Source organism: Oncorhynchus gorbuscha, linkage group LG14 (genome assembly GCF_021184085.1).
Source record: "Oncorhynchus gorbuscha isolate QuinsamMale2020 ecotype Even-year linkage group LG14, OgorEven_v1.0, whole genome shotgun sequence".
Taxonomy (NCBI): Eukaryota; Metazoa; Chordata; class Actinopteri; order Salmoniformes; family Salmonidae; genus Oncorhynchus; species Oncorhynchus gorbuscha.
Window position 1 is genome coordinate 61322834 of NC_060186.1, and position 20426 is coordinate 61343259.

General features: G+C 51.8%; 1 protein-coding gene across 1 annotated transcript in view; it reads right to left on the reverse strand.

Annotated features, from left to right (window-relative positions):
• Nucleotides 1–16338: 16338 nt before the first annotated feature.
• Nucleotides 16339–20426, reverse strand: part of fig4a (FIG4 phosphoinositide 5-phosphatase a) — a 134858-nt gene continuing 130770 nt past the window's right edge. Inside the window, exon 24 of the mRNA XM_046298728.1 lies at nt 16339–17333. Coding sequence (XP_046154684.1) covers nt 17156–17333 — 178 coding nt within the window. The 3' untranslated portion in view covers nt 16339–17155. The remainder of the gene's footprint in view (nt 17334–20426) is intronic.

A 20426-nucleotide genomic window follows, 5' to 3' on the forward strand; every position in this document is an offset into this window, starting at 1 on the left:
CGAGGGAGAGACACACACACTCAGACAGAGAGCGAGGGAGAGACACACACTCAGACAGAGAGTGAGGGAGAGAGACACACACACTCAGACAGAGAGCGAGGGAGAGACACACACTCAGACAGAGAGCGAGGGAGACACACACACTCAGACAGAGAGCGAGGGAGACACACACACTCAGACAGAGAGCGAGGGAGAGACACACACTCAGAGAGACAGAGAGCGAGGGAGAGACACACACACTCAGAGAGACAGAGAGCGAGGGAGACACACACACTCAGACAGAGAGCGAGGGAGAGACACACACTCAGAGAGACAGAGAGCGAGGGAGAGACACACACTCAGAGAGACAGAGAGCGAGGGAGAGACACACACACTCAGACAGAGAGCGAGGGAGAGACACACACTCAGAGAGACAGAGAGCGAGGAGAGACACACACACTCAGAGAGACAGAGAGCGAGGGAGACACACTCAGAGAGACAGAGAGCGAGGGAGAGACACACACACTCAGAGAGACAGAGAGCGAGCGGAGACACACACTCAGACAGAGAGTGAGGGAGAGAGACACACACTCAGACAGAGAGCGAGGGAGACACACACACTCAGAGAGACACTCAGAGAGACAGAGAGTGAGGGAGAGACACACACACACTCAGAGAGAGACAGAGAGCGAGGGAGACACACACACACACACACTCAGAGACAGACAGAGAGCGAGGGGAGACACACACACACACTCAGAGACAGAGAGCGAGGGAGACACACACACACACTCAGAGAGAGACAGAGAGCGAGGAGAGACACACACACACTCGGAGAGACAGACAGTGAGGGAGACACACACACACTCCGAGACAGAGAGAGAGAGAGACACACACACACTCAGAGAGACAGAGAGCAAGGGAGAGACACACACACTCAGAGAGACAGAGAGCAAGGGAGAGACACACACACTCAGAGAGACAGGGAGTGAGGGAAAGACACACACTCAGACAGAGAGCGAGGGAGAGAGACACACACTCAGACAGAGAGGGAGGGAGAGAGACACACACTCAGACAGAGAGCGAGGGAGAGAGACACACACTCAGACAGAGAGCGAGGGAGAGAGACACACACTCAGACAGAGAGCGAGGGAGAGACACACACACTCAGACAGAGAGCGAGGGAGAGAGACACACACTCAGACAGAGAGCGAGGGAGAGAGACACACACTCAGACAGAGAGCGAGGGAGAGAGACACACACTCAGACAGAGAGCGAGGGAGAGAGACACACACACTCAGACAGAGAGCGAGGGAGAGAGACACACACACTCAGTCAGAGAGCGAGGGAGAGACACACACACTCAGACAGAGAGCGAGGGAGAGACACACACTCAGACAGAGAGCGAGGGAGAGAGACACACTCAGACAGAGAGCGAGGGAGAGACACACACACTCAGACAGAGAGCGAGGGAGAGACACACACACTCAGACAGAGAGCGAGGGAGAGACACACACTCAGACAGAGAGTGAGGGAGAGAGACACACACACTCAGACAGAGAGCGAGGGAGAGACACACACTCAGACAGAGAGCGAGGGAGACACACACACTCAGACAGAGAGCGAGGGAGAGACACACACACTCAGACAGAGAGCGAGGGAGAGACACACACTCAGAGAGACAGAGAGCGAGGGAGAGACACACACACTCAGAGAGACAGAGAGCGAGGGAGACACACACACTCAGACAGAGAGCGAGGGAGAGACACACACTCAGAGAGACAGAGAGCGAGGGAGAGACACACACTCAGAGAGACAGAGAGCGAGGGAGAGACACACACACTCAGACAGAGAGCGAGGGAGAGACACACACTCAGAGAGACAGAGAGCGAGGGAGAGACACACACACTCAGAGAGACAGAGAGCGAGGGAGACACACTCAGAGAGACAGAGAGCGAGGGAGAGACACACACACTCAGACAGAGAGCGAGGGAGAGACACACACACTCAGAGAGACAGAGAGCGAGGGAGACACACACTCAGACAGAGAGTGAGGGAGAGAGACACACACTCAGACAGAGAGCGAGGGAGACACACACACTCAGAGAGACACTCAGAGAGACAGAGAGTGAGGGAGAGACACACACACACTCAGAGAGAGACAGAGAGCGAGGGAGACACACACACACACACACTCAGAGAGAGACAGAGAGCGAGGGAGACACACACACACACTCAGAGACAGAGAGCGAGGGAGACACACACACACACACACACTCAGAGAGAGACAGAGAGCGAGGGAGACACACACACACACTCGGAGAGACAGACAGTGAGGGAGACACACACACACTCCGAGACAGAGAGAGAGGGAGAGACACACACACACTCAGAGAGACAGAGAGCAAGGGAGAGACACACACACACACTCAGAGAAACAGAGAGCGAGGGAGACACACATTCAGAGAGACAGAGAGCGAGGAAGAGACACACACACACTCAGAGAGACAGAGAGTGAGGGAAAGACACACACACACTCAGAGAGACAGAGAGTGAGGGAAAGACACACACACACACTCAGAGAGACAGAGAGTGAGGGAAAGACACACACACACTCAGAGAGACAGAGAGTGAGGGAAAGACACACACACACTCAGAGAGACAGAGAGTGAGGGAAAGAGACACACACTCAGACAGAGAGCGAGGGAGAGAGACACACACACACTCAGAGAGACAGAGAGTGAGGGAAAGACACACACACACTCAGAGAGACAGAGAGTGAGGGAAAGAGACACACACTCAGACAGAGAGCGAGGGAGAGAGACACACACTCAGACAGAGAGCGAGGGAGAGACACACACACTCAGACAGAGAGCGAGGGAGAGAGACACACACTCAGACAGAGAGCGAGGGAGAGAGACACACACTCAGACAGAGAGCGAGGGAGAGAGACACACACTCAGACAGAGAGCGAGGGAGAGAGACACACACTCAGACAGAGAGCGAGGGAGAGAGACACACACTCAGACAGAGAGCGAGGGAGACACACACACTCAGACAGAGAGCGAGGAGAGACACACACACTCAGACAGAGAGCGAGGGAGAGACACACTCAGACAGAGAGCGAGGGAGAGAGACACACTCAGACAGAGAGCGAGGAGACACACACACTCAGACAGAGAGCGAGTGAGAGACACACACACTCAGACAGAGAGCGAGGAGACACACACACTCAGACAGAGAGCGAGGGAGAGACACACACTCAGAGAGACAGAGAGCGAGGGAGAGACACACACACTCAGAGAGACAGAGAGCGAGGAGAGACACACACACTCAGACAGAGAGCGAGGGAGAGAGACACACTCAGAGAGACAGAGAGCGAGGGAGAGACACACACACTCAGAGAGACAGAGAGCGAGGGAGAGACACACACTCAGAGAGACAGAGAGCGAGGAGAGACACACACTCAGAGAGACAGAGAGTGAGGGAGAGAGACACACTCAGACAGAGAGCGAGGGAGAGACACACACTCAGAGAGACAGAGAGCGAGGGAGACACACACACTCAGAGAGACAGAGAGCGAGGGAGAGACACACACACTCAGAGAGACAGAGAGCGAGGGAGACACACACTCAGACAGAGAGTGAGGGAGAGAGACACACACTCAGACAGAGAGCGAGGGAGAGACACACACTCAGAGAGACAGAGAGTGAGGGAGAGAGACACTCAGAGAGACAGAGAGTGAGGGAGAGACACACACACACTCAGAGAGAGACAGAGAGCGAGGGAGACACACACACACACACACTCAGAGTGAGACAGAGAGCGAGGGAGACACACACACACACTCAGAGACAGAGAGCGAGGGAGACACACACACACACACTCAGAGAGAGACAGAGAGCGAGGAGACACACACACACACTCGGAGAGACAGAGAGTGAGGGAGACACACACACACTCTGAGACAGAGTGAGAGGGAGAGACACACACACACTCAGAGAGACAGAGAGCAAGGGAGAGACACACACACTCAGAGAGACAGAGAGCAAGGGAGAGACACACACACTCAGAGAGACAGGGAGTGAGGGAAAGACACACACACATTCAGAGAGACAGAGAGAGAGGGAGAGACACACACACATTCAGAGAGACAGAGAGAGAGGGAGAGACACACACACATTCAGAGAGACAGAGAGAGAGGGAGAGACACACACACACTCAGAGAGACAGAGAGCAAGGGAGAGACACACACACACACTCGGAGAGACAGAGAGTGAGGGAGACACACACACACACTCAGAGAAATCGAGAGCTAGGGAGACACACATTCAGAGAGACAGAGAGCGAGGAAGAGACACACACACACTCAGAGAGACAGAGAGCGAGGCAGAGACACACACACTCAGAGAGACAGGGAGTGAGGGAAAGACACACACACATTCAGAGAGACAGAGAGTGAGGGAAAGACACACACACACAGAGAGACAGAGAGTGAGGGAAAGACACACACACTCAGAGAGACAGAGAGTGAGGGAAAGACACACACACACTCAGAGAGACAGAGAGTGAGGGAAAGACACACACACACTCAGAGAGACAGAGAGTGAGGGAAAGACACACACACACTCAGAGAGACAGAGAGTGAGGGAAAGAGACACACACTCAGACAGAGAGCGAGGAGAGAGACACTCAGAGAGACAGAGAGTGAGGGAAAGACACACACACACTCAGAGAGACAGAGAGTGAGGGAAAGAGACACACACTCAGACAGAGAGCGAGGGAGAGAGACACACACTCAGACAGAGAGCGAGGGAGAGACACACACACTCAGACAGAGAGCGAGGGAGAGAGACACACACTCAGACAGAGAGCGAGGAGAGAGACACACACTCAGACAGAGAGCGAGGGAGAGAGACACACACTCAGACAGAGAGCGAGGGAGAGAGACACACACTCAGACAGAGAGCGAGGGAGAGACACACACACTCAGACAGAGAGCGAGGGAGAGACACACACTCAGACAGAGAGCGAGGGAGAGACACACACACTCAGACAGAGAGCGAGGGAGAGACACACACTCAGACAGAGAGCGAGGGAGAGAGACACACTCAGACAGAGAGCGAGGGAGACACACACACTCAGACAGAGAGCGAGGAGAGACACACACACAGACAGAGAGCGAGGGAGACACACACACTCAGACAGAGAGCGAGGGAGAGACACACACTCAGAGAGACAGAGAGCGAGGGAGAGACACACACACTCAGAGAGACAGAGAGCGAGGAGAGACACACACACTCAGACAGAGAGCGAGGGAGAGAGACACACTCAGAGAGACAGAGAGCGAGGGAGAGACACACACACTCAGAGAGACAGAGAGCGAGGGAGAGACACACACTCAGAGAGACAGAGAGCGAGGGAGAGAGACACACACACTCAGAGAGAGACAGAGAGCGAGGGAGACACACACACACACACACTCAGAGTGAGACAGAGAGCGAGGAGACACACACACACACTCAGAGACAGAGAGCGAGGGAGACACACACACACACACTCAGAGAGAGACAGAGAGCGAGGGAGACACACACACACACTCGGAGAGACAGAGAGTGAGGGAGACACACACACACTCTGAGACAGAGAGTGAGGGGAGAGACACACACACACTCAGAGAGACAGAGAGCAAGGGAGAGACACACACACTCAGAGAGACAGAGAGCAAGGGAGAGACACACACACTCAGAGAGACAGGGAGTGAGGGAAAGACACACACACATTCAGAGAGACAGAGAGCGAGGGAGAGACACACACACATTCAGAGAGACAGAGAGAGAGGAGAGACACACACACATTCAGAGAGACAGAGAGAGAGGGAGACACACACACACTCAGAGAGACAGAGAGCAAGGGAGACACACACACACACTCGGAGACAGAGAGTGAGGGAGACACACACACACTCAGAGAAATCGAGAGCTAGGGAGACACACATTCAGAGAGACAGAGAGCGAGGAAGAGACACACACACTCAGAGAGACAGAGAGCGAGGCAGAGACACACACACTCAGAGAGACAGGGAGTGAGGGAAAGACACACACACATTCAGAGAGACAGAGAGTGAGGGAAAGACACACACACAGAGAGAGACAGAGAGCGAGGGAGAGACACACACACTCAGAGAGACAGAGAGTGAGGGAAAGACACACACACACTCAGAGAGACAGAGAGTGAGGGAAAGAGACACACACACTCAGAGAGACAGAGAGTGAGGGAAAGACACACACACTCAGAGAGACAGAGAGTGAGGGAAAGACACACACTCAGACAGAGAGCGAGGGAGAGAGACACACACACTCAGAGAGACAGAGAGTGAGGGAAAGACACACACACACTCAGAGAGACAGAGAGTGAGGGAAAGAGACACACACTCAGACAGAGAGCGAGGGAGAGAGACACACACTCAGACAGAGAGCGAGGGAGAGACACACACACTCAGACAGAGAGCGAGGGAGAGAGACACACTCAGACAGAGAGCGAGGGAGAGAGACACACACTCAGACAGAGAGCGAGGGAGAGAGACACACACTCAGACAGAGAGCGAGGGAGACACACACTCAGACAGAGAGCGAGGGAGAGAGACACACACACTCAGACAGAGAGCGAGGGAGAGACACACACACTCAGACAGAGAGCGAGGGAGAGACACACACACTCAGACAGAGAGCGAGGGAGAGACACACACTCAGACAGAGAGCGAGGGAGAGAGACACACTCAGACAGAGAGCGAGGGAGACACACACACTCAGACAGAGAGCGAGGAGAGACACACACACTCAGACAGAGAGCGAGGGAGACACACACACTCAGACAGAGAGCGAGGGAGAGACACACACTCAGAGAGACAGAGAGCGAGGGAGAGACACACACACTCAGAGAGACAGAGAGCGAGGGAGAGACACACACACTCAGACAGAGAGCGAGGGAGAGAGACACACTCAGAGAGACAGAGAGCGAGGAGAGAGACACACACACTCAGAGAGACAGAGAGCGAGGGAGAGACACACACTCAGAGAGACAGAGAGCGAGGGAGAGACACACACTCAGAGAGACAGAGAGTGAGGGAGAGACACACACTCAGACAGAGAGCGAGGGAGGGAGACACACACTCAGAGAGACAGAGAGCGAGGGAGACACACACACTCAGAGAGACAGAGAGCGAGGGAGAGACACACACACTCAGAGAGACAGAGAGCGAGGGAGACACACACTCAGACAGAGAGTGAGGGAGAGAGACACACACTCAGACAGAGAGCGAGGGAGAGACACACACTCAGAGAGACAGAGAGTGAGGGAGAGAGACACTCAGAGAGACAGAGAGTGAGGGAGAGACACACACACACAGAGAGAGACAGAGAGCGAGGGAGACACACACACACACACACTCAGAGTGAGACAGAGAGCGAGGGAGACACACACACACACTCAGAGACAGAGAGCGAGGGAGACACACACACACACACTCAGAGAGAGACAGAGAGCGAGGGAGACACACACACACACTCGGAGAGACAGAGAGTGAGGGAGACACACACACACTCTGAGACAGAGTGAGAGGGAGAGACACACACACACTCAGAGAGACAGAGAGCAAGGGAGAGACACACACACTCAGAGAGACAGAGAGCAAGGGAGAGACACACACACTCAGAGAGACAGGGAGTGAGGGAAAGACACACACACATTCAGAGAGACAGAGAGAGAGGGAGAGACACACACACATTCAGAGAGACAGAGAGAGAGGGAGAGACACACACACATTCAGAGAGACAGAGAGAGAGGGAGACACACACACACTCAGAGAGACAGAGAGCAAGGGAGAGACACACACACACACTCGGAGAGACAGAGAGTGAGGGAGACACACACACACACTCAGAGAAATCGAGAGCTAGGGAGACACACATTCAGAGAGACAGAGAGCGAGGAAGAGACACACACACACTCAGAGAGACAGAGAGCGAGGCAGAGACACACACACTCAGAGAGACAGGGAGTGAGGGAAAGACACACACACATTCAGAGAGACAGAGAGTGAGGGAAAGACACACACACACAGAGAGACAGAGAGTGAGGGAAAGACACACACACTCAGAGAGACAGAGAGTGAGGGAAAGACACACACACACTCAGAGAGACAGGGAGTGAGGGAAAGACACACACTCAGACAGAGAGCGAGGGAGAGAGACACACACTCAGACAGAGAGGGAGGGAGAGAGACACACACTCAGACAGAGAGCGAGGGAGAGAGACACACACTCAGACAGAGAGCGAGGGAGAGAGACACACACTCAGACAGAGAGCGAGGGAGAGACACACACACTCAGACAGAGAGCGAGGGAGAGAGACACACACTCAGACAGAGAGCGAGGGAGAGAGACACACACTCAGACAGAGAGCGAGGGAGAGAGACACACACTCAGACAGAGAGCGAGGGAGAGAGACACACACTCAGACAGAGAGCGAGGGAGAGAGACACACACACTCAGTCAGAGAGCGAGGGAGAGACACACACACTCAGACAGAGAGCGAGGGAGAGACACACACTCAGACAGAGAGCGAGGGAGAGAGACACACTCAGACAGAGAGCGAGGGAGAGACACACACACTCAGACAGAGAGCGAGGGAGAGACACACACACTCAGACAGAGAGCGAGGGAGAGACACACACTCAGACAGAGAGTGAGGGAGAGACACACACACTCAGACAGAGAGCGAGGGAGAGACACACACTCAGACAGAGAGCGAGGGAGACACACACACTCAGACAGAGAGCGAGGGAGAGACACACACTCAGACAGAGAGCGAGGGAGAGACACACACTCAGAGAGACAGAGAGCGAGGGAGAGACACACACACTCAGAGAGACAGAGAGCGAGGGAGACACACACACTCAGACAGAGAGCGAGGGAGAGACACACACTCAGAGAGACAGAGAGCGAGGGAGAGACACACACTCAGAGAGACAGAGAGCGAGGGAGAGACACACACACTCAGACAGAGAGCGAGGGAGAGACACACACTCAGAGAGACAGAGAGCGAGGGAGAGACACACACACTCAGAGAGACAGAGAGCGAGGGAGACACACTCAGAGAGACAGAGAGCGAGGGAGAGACACACACACTCAGACAGAGAGCGAGGGAGAGACACACACACTCAGAGAGACAGAGAGCGAGGAGACACACACTCAGACAGAGAGTGAGGGAGAGAGACACACACTCAGACAGAGAGCGAGGGAGACACACACACTCAGAGAGACACTCAGAGAGACAGAGAGTGAGGGAGAGACACACACACTCAGAGAGAGACAGAGAGCGAGGGAGACACACACACACACACTCAGAGAGAGACAGAGAGCGAGGGAGACACACACACACACTCAGAGACAGAGAGCGAGGGAGACACACACACACACACTCAGAGAGAGACAGAGAGCGAGGGAGACACACACACACACTCGGAGAGACAGACAGTGAGGGAGACACACACACACTCCGAGACAGAGAGAGAGGGAGAGACACACACACACTCAGAGAGACAGAGAGCAAGGGAGAGACACACACACACACTCGGAGAGACAGAGAGTGAGGGAGACACACACACACACTCAGAGAGACAGAGAGCAAGGGAGAGACACACACACACACTCGGAGAGACAGAGAGTGAGGGAGACACACACACACACTCAGAGAAACAGAGAGCGAGGGAGACACACATTCAGAGAGACAGAGAGCAAGGGAGAGACACACACACACACTCGGAGAGACAGAGAGTGAGGGAGACACACACACACACTCAGAGAAACAGAGAGCGAGGGAGACACACATTCAGAGAGACAGAGAGTGAGGGAAAGACACACACACACTCAGAGAGACAGAGAGTGAGGGAAAGACACACACACACTCAGAGAGACAGAGAGTGAGGGAAAGACACACACACACTCAGAGAGACAGAGAGTGAGGGAAAGACACACACACACTCAGAGAGACAGAGAGTGAGGGAAAGAGACACACACTCAGACAGAGAGCGAGGGAGAGAGACACACACACACTCAGAGAGACAGAGAGTGAGGGAAAGACACACACACACTCAGAGAGACAGAGAGTGAGGGAAAGAGACACACACTCAGACAGAGAGCGAGGGAGAGAGACACACACTCAGACAGAGAGCGAGGGAGAGACACACACACTCAGACAGAGAGCGAGGGAGAGAGACACACACTCAGACAGAGAGCGAGGGAGAGAGACACACACTCAGACAGAGAGCGAGGGAGAGAGACACACACTCAGACAGAGAGCGAGGGAGAGAGACACACACTCAGACAGAGAGCGAGGGAGAGAGACACACACACTCAGACAGAGAGCGAGGGAGAGACACACACACTCAGACAGAGAGCGAGGGAGAGACACACACACTCAGACAGAGAGCGAGGGAGAGACACACACTCAGACAGAGAGCGAGGGAGAGAGACACACTCAGACAGAGAGCGAGGGAGACACACACACTCAGACAGAGAGCGAGGGAGAGACACACACTCAGACAGAGAGTGAGGGAGAGAGACACACACACTCAGACAGAGAGCGAGGGAGAGACACACACTCAGAGAGACAGAGAGCGAGGGAGAGACACACACACTCAGAGAGACAGAGAGCGAGGGAGAGACACACACACTCAGACAGAGAGCGAGGGAGAGACACACACTCAGAGAGACAGAGAGCGAGGGAGAGACACACACACTCAGAGAGACAGAGAGCAAGGGAGAGACACACACTCAGAGAGACAGAGAGCGAGGGAGAGACACACACTCAGAGAGACAGAGAGTGAGGGAGAGACACACACTCAGACAGAGAGCGAGGGAGAGACACACACTCAGAGAGACAGAGAGCGAGGGAGAGACACACACACTCAGAGAGACAGAGAGCGAGGGAGAGACACACACTCAGAGAGACAGAGAGCGAGGGAGACACACACTCAGACAGAGAGTGAGGGAGAGAGACACACACTCAGACAGAGAGCGAGGGAGAGACACACACTCAGAGAGACAGAGAGTGAGGGAGAGAGACACTCAGAGAGACAGAGAGTGAGGGAGAGACACACACACACTCAGAGAGAGACAGAGAGCGAGGGAGACACACACACACACACACTCAGAGTGAGACAGAGAGCGAGGGAGACACACACACACACTCAGAGACAGAGAGCGAGGGAGACACACACACACACACTCAGAGAGAGACAGAGAGCGAGGGAGACACACACACACACTCGGAGAGACAGAGAGTGAGGGAGACACACACACACTCTGAGACAGAGTGAGAGGGAGAGACACACACACACTCAGAGAGACAGAGAGCAAGGGAGAGACACACACACTCAGAGAGACAGAGAGCAAGGGAGAGACACACACACTCAGAGAGACAGGGAGTGAGGGAAAGACACACACACATTCAGAGAGACAGAGAGAGAGGGAGAGACACACACACATTCAGAGAGACAGAGAGAGAGGGAGAGACACACACACATTCAGAGAGACAGAGAGAGAGGGAGAGACACACACACACTCAGAGAGACAGAGAGCAAGGAGAGACACACACACACACTCGGAGAGACAGAGAGTGAGGGAGACACACACACACACTCAGAGAAATCGAGAGCTAGGGAGACACACATTCAGAGAGACAGAGAGCGAGGAAGAGACACACACACACTCAGAGAGACAGAGAGCGAGGCAGAGACACACACACTCAGAGAGACAGGGAGTGAGGGAAAGACACACACACATTCAGAGAGACAGAGAGTGAGGGAAAGACACACACACAGAGAGACAGAGAGTGAGGGAAAGACACACACACTCAGAGAGACAGAGAGTGAGGGAAAGACACACACACACTCAGAGAGACAGAGAGTGAGGGAAAGACACACACACACTCAGAGAGACAGAGAGTGAGGGAAAGACACACACACACTCAGAGAGACAGAGAGTGAGGGAAAGAGACACACACTCAGACAGAGAGCGAGGAGAGAGACACACACACACTCAGAGAGACAGAGAGTGAGGGAAAGACACACACACACTCAGAGAGACAGAGAGTGAGGGAAAGAGACACACACTCAGACAGAGAGCGAGGGAGAGAGACACACACTCAGACAGAGAGCGAGGGAGAGACACACACACTCAGACAGAGAGCGAGGGAGAGAGACACACACTCAGACAGAGAGCGAGGGAGAGAGACACACACTCAGACAGAGAGCGAGGGAGAGAGACACACACTCAGACAGAGAGCGAGGGAGAGAGACACACACTCAGACAGAGAGCGAGGGAGAGAGACACACACACTCAGACAGAGAGCGAGGGAGAGACACACACACTCAGACAGAGAGCGAGGGAGAGACACACACACTCAGACAGAGAGCGAGGGAGAGACACACACTCAGACAGAGAGCGAGGGAGAGAGACACACTCAGACAGAGAGCGAGGGAGACACACACACTCAGACAGAGAGCGAGTGAGAGACACACACACTCAGACAGAGAGCGAGGGAGACACACACACTCAGACAGAGAGCGAGGGAGAGACACACACTCAGAGAGACAGAGAGCGAGGGAGAGACACACACACTCAGAGAGACAGAGAGCGAGGGAGAGACACACACACTCAGACAGAGAGCGAGGGAGAGAGACACACTCAGAGAGACAGAGAGCGAGGGAGAGACACACACACTCAGAGAGACAGAGAGCGAGGGAGAGACACACACTCAGAGAGACAGAGAGCGAGGGAGAGACACACACTCAGAGAGACAGAGAGTGAGGGAGAGACACACACTCAGACAGAGAGCGAGGGAGAGACACACACTCAGAGAGACAGAGAGCGAGGGAGACACACACACTCAGAGAGACAGAGAGCGAGGGAGAGACACACACACTCAGAGAGACAGAGAGCGAGGGAGACACACACTCAGACAGAGAGTGAGGGAGAGAGACACACACTCAGACAGAGAGCGAGGGAGAGACACACACTCAGAGAGACAGAGAGTGAGGGAGAGAGACACTCAGAGAGACAGAGAGTGAGGGAGAGACACACACACACTCAGAGAGAGACAGAGAGCGAGGGAGACACACACACACACACACTCAGAGTGAGACAGAGAGCGAGGGAGACACACACACACACTCAGAGACAGAGAGCGAGGGAGACACACACACACACACTCAGAGAGAGACAGAGAGCGAGGGAGACACACACACACACTCGGAGAGACAGAGAGTGAGGGAGACACACACACACTCTGAGACAGAGTGAGAGGGAGAGACACACACACACTCAGAGAGACAGAGAGCAAGGGAGAGACACACACACTCAGAGAGACAGAGAGCAAGGGAGAGACACACACACTCAGAGAGACAGGGAGTGAGGGAAAGACACACACACATTCAGAGAGACAGAGAGAGAGGGAGAGACACACACACATTCAGAGAGACAGAGAGAGAGGGAGAGACACACACACATTCAGAGAGACAGAGAGAGAGGGAGAGACACACACACACTCAGAGAGACAGAGAGCAAGGGAGAGACACACACACACACTCGGAGAGACAGAGAGTGAGGGAGACACACACACACACTCAGAGAAATCGAGAGCTAGGGAGACACACATTCAGAGAGACAGAGAGCGAGGAAGAGACACACACACACTCAGAGAGACAGAGAGCGAGGCAGAGACACACACACTCAGAGAGACAGGGAGTGAGGGAAAGACACACACACATTCAGAGAGACAGAGAGTGAGGGAAAGACACACACACACAGAGAGACAGAGAGTGAGGGAAAGACACACACACTCAGAGAGACAGAGAGTGAGGGAAAGACACACACACACTCAGAGAGACAGAGAGTGAGGGAAAGACACACACACACTCAGAGAGACAGAGAGTGAGGGAAAGACACACACACACTCAGAGAGACAGAGAGTGAGGGAAAGAGACACACACTCAGACAGAGAGCGAGGGAGAGAGACACACACACACTCAGAGAGACAGAGAGTGAGGGAAAGACACACACACACTCAGAGAGACAGAGAGTGAGGGAAAGAGACACACACTCAGACAGAGAGCGAGGGAGAGAGACACACACTCAGACAGAGAGCGAGGGAGAGACATACACACTCAGACAGAGAGCGAGGAGAGAGACACACACTCAGACAGAGAGCGAGGGAGAGAGACACACACTCAGACAGAGAGCGAGGGAGAGAGACACACACTCAGACAGAGAGCGAGGGAGAGAGACACACACTCAGACAGAGAGCGAGGGAGAGAGACACACACTCAGACAGAGAGCGAGGGAGAGACACACACACTCAGACAGAGAGCGAGGGAGAGACACACACACTCAGACAGAGAGCGAGGGAGAGACACACACTCAGACAGAGAGTGAGGGAGAGACACACTCAGACAGAGAGCGAGGGAGACACACACACTCAGACAGAGAGCGAGTGAGAGACACACACACTCAGACAGAGAGCGAGGGAGACACACACACTCAGACAGAGAGCGAGGGAGAGACACACACTCAGAGAGACAGAGAGCGAGGGAGAGACACACACACTCAGAGAGACAGAGAGCGAGGGAGAGACACACACACTCAGACAGAGAGCGAGGGAGAGAGACACACTCAGAGAGACAGAGAGCGAGGGAGAGACACACACACTCAGAGAGACAGAGAGCGAGGGAGAGACACACACTCAGAGAGACAGAGAGCGAGGGAGACACACACTCAGAGAGACAGAGAGTGAGGGAGAGACACACACTCAGACAGAGAGCGAGGGAGAGACACACACTCAGAGAGACAGAGAGCGAGGGAGACACACACACTCAGAGAGACAGAGAGCGAGGGAGAGACACACACACTCAGAGAGACAGAGAGCGAGGGAGACACACACTCAGACAGAGAGTGAGGGAGAGAGACACACACTCAGACAGAGAGCGAGGGAGAGACACACACTCAGAGAGACAGAGAGTGAGGGAGAGAGACACTCAGAGAGACAGAGAGTGAGGGAGAGACACACACACACTCAGAGAGAGACAGAGAGCGAGGGAGACACACACACACACACACTCAGAGTGAGACAGAGAGCGAGGGAGACACACACACACACTCAGAGACAGAGAGCGAGGGAGACACACACACACACACTCAGAGAGAGACAGAGAGCGAGGGAGACACACACACACACTCGGAGAGACAGAGAGTGAGGGAGACACACACACACTCTGAGACAGAGTGAGAGGGAGAGACACACACACACTCAGAGAGACAGAGAGCAAGGGAGAGACACACACACTCAGAGAGACAGAGAGCAAGGGAGAGACACACACACTCAGAGAGACAGGGAGTGAGGGAAAGACACACACACATTCAGAGAGACAGAGAGAGAGGGAGAGACACACACACATTCAGAGAGACAGAGAGAGAGGGAGAGACACACACACATTCAGAGAGACAGAGAGAGAGGGAGAGACACACACACACTCAGAGAGACAGAGAGCAAGGGAGAGACACACACACACACTCGGAGAGACAGAGAGTGAGGGAGACACACACACACACTCAGAGAAACAGAGAGCGAGGGAGACACACATTCAGAGAGACAGAGAGCGAGGGAGAGACACACACACACTCAGAGAGACAGAGAGCGAGGCAGAGACACACACACTCAGAGAGACAGGGAGTGAGGGAAAGACACACACACATTCAGAGAGACAGAGAGTGAGGGAAAGACACACACACACAGAGAGACAGAGAGTGAGGGAAAGACACACACACTCAGAGAGACAGAGAGTGAGGGAAAGACACACACACACTCAGAGAGACAGAGAGTGAGGGAAAGACACACACACACTCAGAGAGACAGAGGAGACGTCAAGATGGAGAGATTAACAAAATGAATACAACTGTAGAGCACGCAGCCCAAAGTCACAACCAGACAAATCATCCTCAATGAATGAGTATACAGTACTGTCAGTGTGTGTCTGACATGTGCAGTTCTTTTAGTGACAGCTGTAGAGGATAGGAAGGAGAGAAGAGACAGAAGGAGTGTGGCTTGGTCTTGTTCTCTAAGGATGCTACTGTAGTCCACTCACCAATGAAACCTCATCACATTTAGATTTACATGACATTTCATAAATATACAAGTTTAATATGGCGCTACACACTTATTCACCCTCAGTATTTAGATAGGCAGTTGTTCTAAAGAAAGCTAAATAAAAATCATTATTTCTATGAAATATAATTAAATCAATTCGTTTTGTAAACATGATAAGTTTATTTTGTCCAACAGAAAAACGACAGCTGTGCTAAATGTGTGTAAAACTCAAAAGCTACATTTAAAAAAACAGGGATGTGTTTAAAATGGCAAGAGAGAGAAAAAGAAAACAATGAAACACTTGTTTAACCTTGGAAGCCATACATGATCATGACTAAAAGAACTGAAATAAATAACCTGTTTTCATCCTTTACTGCTGTCACTAAAATAACTACTGAAAAATATGAAGTCATAAAACAGACTAGGAATATTGTCCTGCCTCTTCTGGAAACACTCACTTAACGGTCATCTCATCAGCCTGAGAAGCCTTTGATTGGGAGTCCACTGTATACCATGAAACCACAATTCACTCTCCTTGCAGGTAATGGGGCTGAGGTCAAGAGCGTGGTTGATCCAACGTTGAGATGTGGTTGATCGATGGTTGCGAGTTGGTTATGGCCATAGAAATAGAATGAATAGAACAGGCTTGGAATCTCTGACCCTGGCAATATGACTGGTAAACTCATGGGTACACTTGTAATGGCTGCCTGTTGATTAAATAATTTCCATGGTAATGTAGAATGTTAATTCAAATGATGCTAACTGATGTGGCTCTTACAATGGAATGTATTTCTTTTGTCATGTCAGTTGAGTTGACTTAACATATCACATCACAGATTGATGACACACTTCCTGCTTTGCTCCTTATGGGTACACTCACAATGGCCACCAGTCCACCCATTATGCCATCATTGACTTTAATGGGGATGACCATTCTATTCATTCTATTTCTATGGTTATGGAGCCTCTCACATCACATGTACCTGTTCTTGATATACTCTCTGTACATGAGTATGTCCTCTCGGCACAGTGATCTCACCTGGCCAAGGCCAGTTAGCACGTGGCCCTCAAACACCTCCCTGTTGTCCCTGTCCACCTGCGGAGACGACACCTCGTATATACTGTCAGTCGTAAAGCATGACACAGGAACACTGGAGAGAGAGAGAGATAAGAGGGAGACGTGAAAAATAAAACAAATGCTAAACTCATGCTGGATATAAGTTACTGTGGTACAGTAGCTGTAGGTAGTAGTGATTCACGTGTAACATAACTAAGCTAAACAGACCAAAATGTGTTCTGCAGAAAAGTGACATTTTTAAACTGAAACGTGTTGCTAAAAGAAGAGAATGGGTCACAAGACAGATTGTAGATGATTGGGGATGCAGGGAGGGAGAGAGCAATGTTGATATTTCTACAGCCCTGGTAATCACTAATAATAACTTGTGTGGAAGCTGAACCCCCCCGCCTCCTGAACCCCCCTCGCAAATTCAGTCATCTACACAGCTCATTAGCTACTTCAGGTTTCTCAAGTCATCCTTCTGGAGGGTGGCCACACCACACCACAACCCCACCCCACCCACCAGCCTCATGCACATACCCACTATACAGACATTTCATAGACCACTTTTTCTCACAGCACTCAACACTACCCCCCCGCTTTCAGAACGTCACAGAATACACAACATGACAGAATGACACAGAATACACAACATGACAGAATGACACAGAATACACAACATGACAGAATGACACAGAATACACAACATGACAGAATGACACAGAATACACAACATGACAGAATGACACAGAATACACAACATGACAGAATGACACAGAATACACAACATGACAGAATGACACAGAATACACAACATGACAGAATGACACAGAATACACAACATGACAGAATGACACAGAATTCATCAGAGCACTTTAGTAAAAAGCCAGTGCTGAGCAATGGGGCCGGCCATTGGACGAGACTTAACATCAAGTGCTTTTATGACTGAAAAAGAACAACATGTGGATGTGGATGTACAATGTGTCTGTTCTGCTTGGCGGTCACAACTCTCTTATTGTAAAAGCTTGATATGTACACTCAGCACACAGTACTAAACTGACTTCTGATAGCGGATGTTGGCTGAGAGGTCACCAAGACAACACAGTGAGGCTTCCAGTGGGTCACTGAGTGATGTACAGTAGTTAGCCTTGATAGAGAAGCACTTGTGACTGAAGTGTTTTGGGTGAGTCAGAGCAAAGCAAACAGTCACAAGTTAGCTAGGATGAACAATACCAGGAAGTAGAGTAGAACTCAACCTAATCGTTTCACATGTTCCACCTTTCCTACCACTATTTCCTGTAGCAACACTGGTCTTCCTCTTAGTTGTCCCAGCACGTTTGATGACCCACTTCCTCTGTAGTAAATCAAATTACTTTTCTGTTCTTTGTCCTCTCATTCTCACTCTTTTTACTGGTTCCCCTGTCCCTCTAGTCCCTGGCTGTGAATCGAGTGTGTGTGTTTCTGTGTGGTTTCTGGGCGCCTGAGAGAGAAACAGTTGAGGTGTGGAAACTCTCCTCTCCCGAGAGGAAAGAAATGTAGGTGAATACGTGAATAAGAGAGAAGACACTTGCAAGGTTTCCATCCAATTGGTGACAAAATCCCGATAAAAACAATGTAAATTTTCCAAGCAGAGTTGTTTCTATGAAACAGGCTTATTGCGGCTAAAAATATATGCGGGATGATGTAGTGCACATAAGAATAACTTTTGCAGTTAAATTCATTCAAAATGTGATGGAGGTCAACAATGCTAATGGCTGGTTCCTACTACCAAGTGCATGTGAGTTCAACAATGCTAATGGCTGGTTCCTACTACCAAGTGCATGTGAGGTCAACAATGCTGATGGCTGGTTCCTACTACCAAGTGCATGTGAGTTCAACAATGCTAATGGCTGGTTCCTACTACCAAGTGCATGTGAGGTCAACAATGCTGATGGCTGGTCAACAATGCTGATGGCTGGTTCCTACTACCAAGTGCATGTGAGTTCAACAATGCTAATGGCTGGTTCCTACTACCAAGTGCATGTGAGGTCAACAATGCTGATGGCTGGTTCCTACTACCAAGTGCATGTGAGTTCAACAATGCTAATGGCTGGTTCCTACTACCAAGTGCATGTGAGGTCAACAATGCTGATGGCTGGTTCCTACTACCAAGTGCATGTGAGTTCAACAATGCTAATGGCTGGTTCCTACTACCAAGTGCATGTGAGGTCAACAATGCTGATGGCTGGTTCCTACTACCAAGCGCATGTGAGTTCAACAATGCTGATTGCTGGTTCCTACTACCAAGCGCATGTGAGGTCAACAATGCTGATGGCTGGTCAACAATGCTGATGGCTGCTTCCTACTACCAAGCGCATGTGAGGTCAACAATGCTGATGGCTGGTCAACAATGCTGATGGCTGGTCAACAATGCTGATGGCTGGTTTCTACTACCAAGCGCATGTGAGGTCAACAATGCTGATGGCCAGTCAACAATGCTGATGGCTGTTTCCTACTACCAAGCGCATGTGAGGTCAACAATGCTGATGGCCGGTCAACAATGCTGATGGCTGGTCAACAATGCTGATGGCTGGTTCCTACTACTAAGCGCATGTGAGGTCAACAATGCTGATGGCTGGTCAACAATGCTGATGGCTGGTTCCTACTACCAAGCGCATGTGAGGACAACAATGCTGATGGCTGGTCAACAATGCTGATGGCTGGTTCCTACTACCAAGCGCATGTGAGGACAACAATGCTGATGGCTGGTCAACAATGCTGATGGCTATTTCCTACTACCAAGCGCATGTGAGGTCAACAATGCTGATGGCTGGTTCCTACTACCAAGCGCATGTGAGGTCAACAATGCTGATGGCTGGTTCCTACTACCAAGTGCAGGTCAACAATGCTGATGGCTGGTTCCTACTACCAAGCGCATGTGAGGACAACAATGCTGATGGCTGGTCAACAATGCTGATGGCTGGTTCCTACTACCAAGCGCATGTGAGGACAACAATGCTGATGGCTGGTCAACAATGCTGATGGCTGGTTCCTACTACCAAGCGCATGTGAGGACAACAATGCTGATGGCTGGTCAACAATGCTGATGGCTATTTCCTACTACCAAGCGCATGTGAGGTCAACAATGCTGATGGCTGGTTCCTACTACCAATGTGAGGTCAACAATGCTGATGGCTGGTTCCTACTA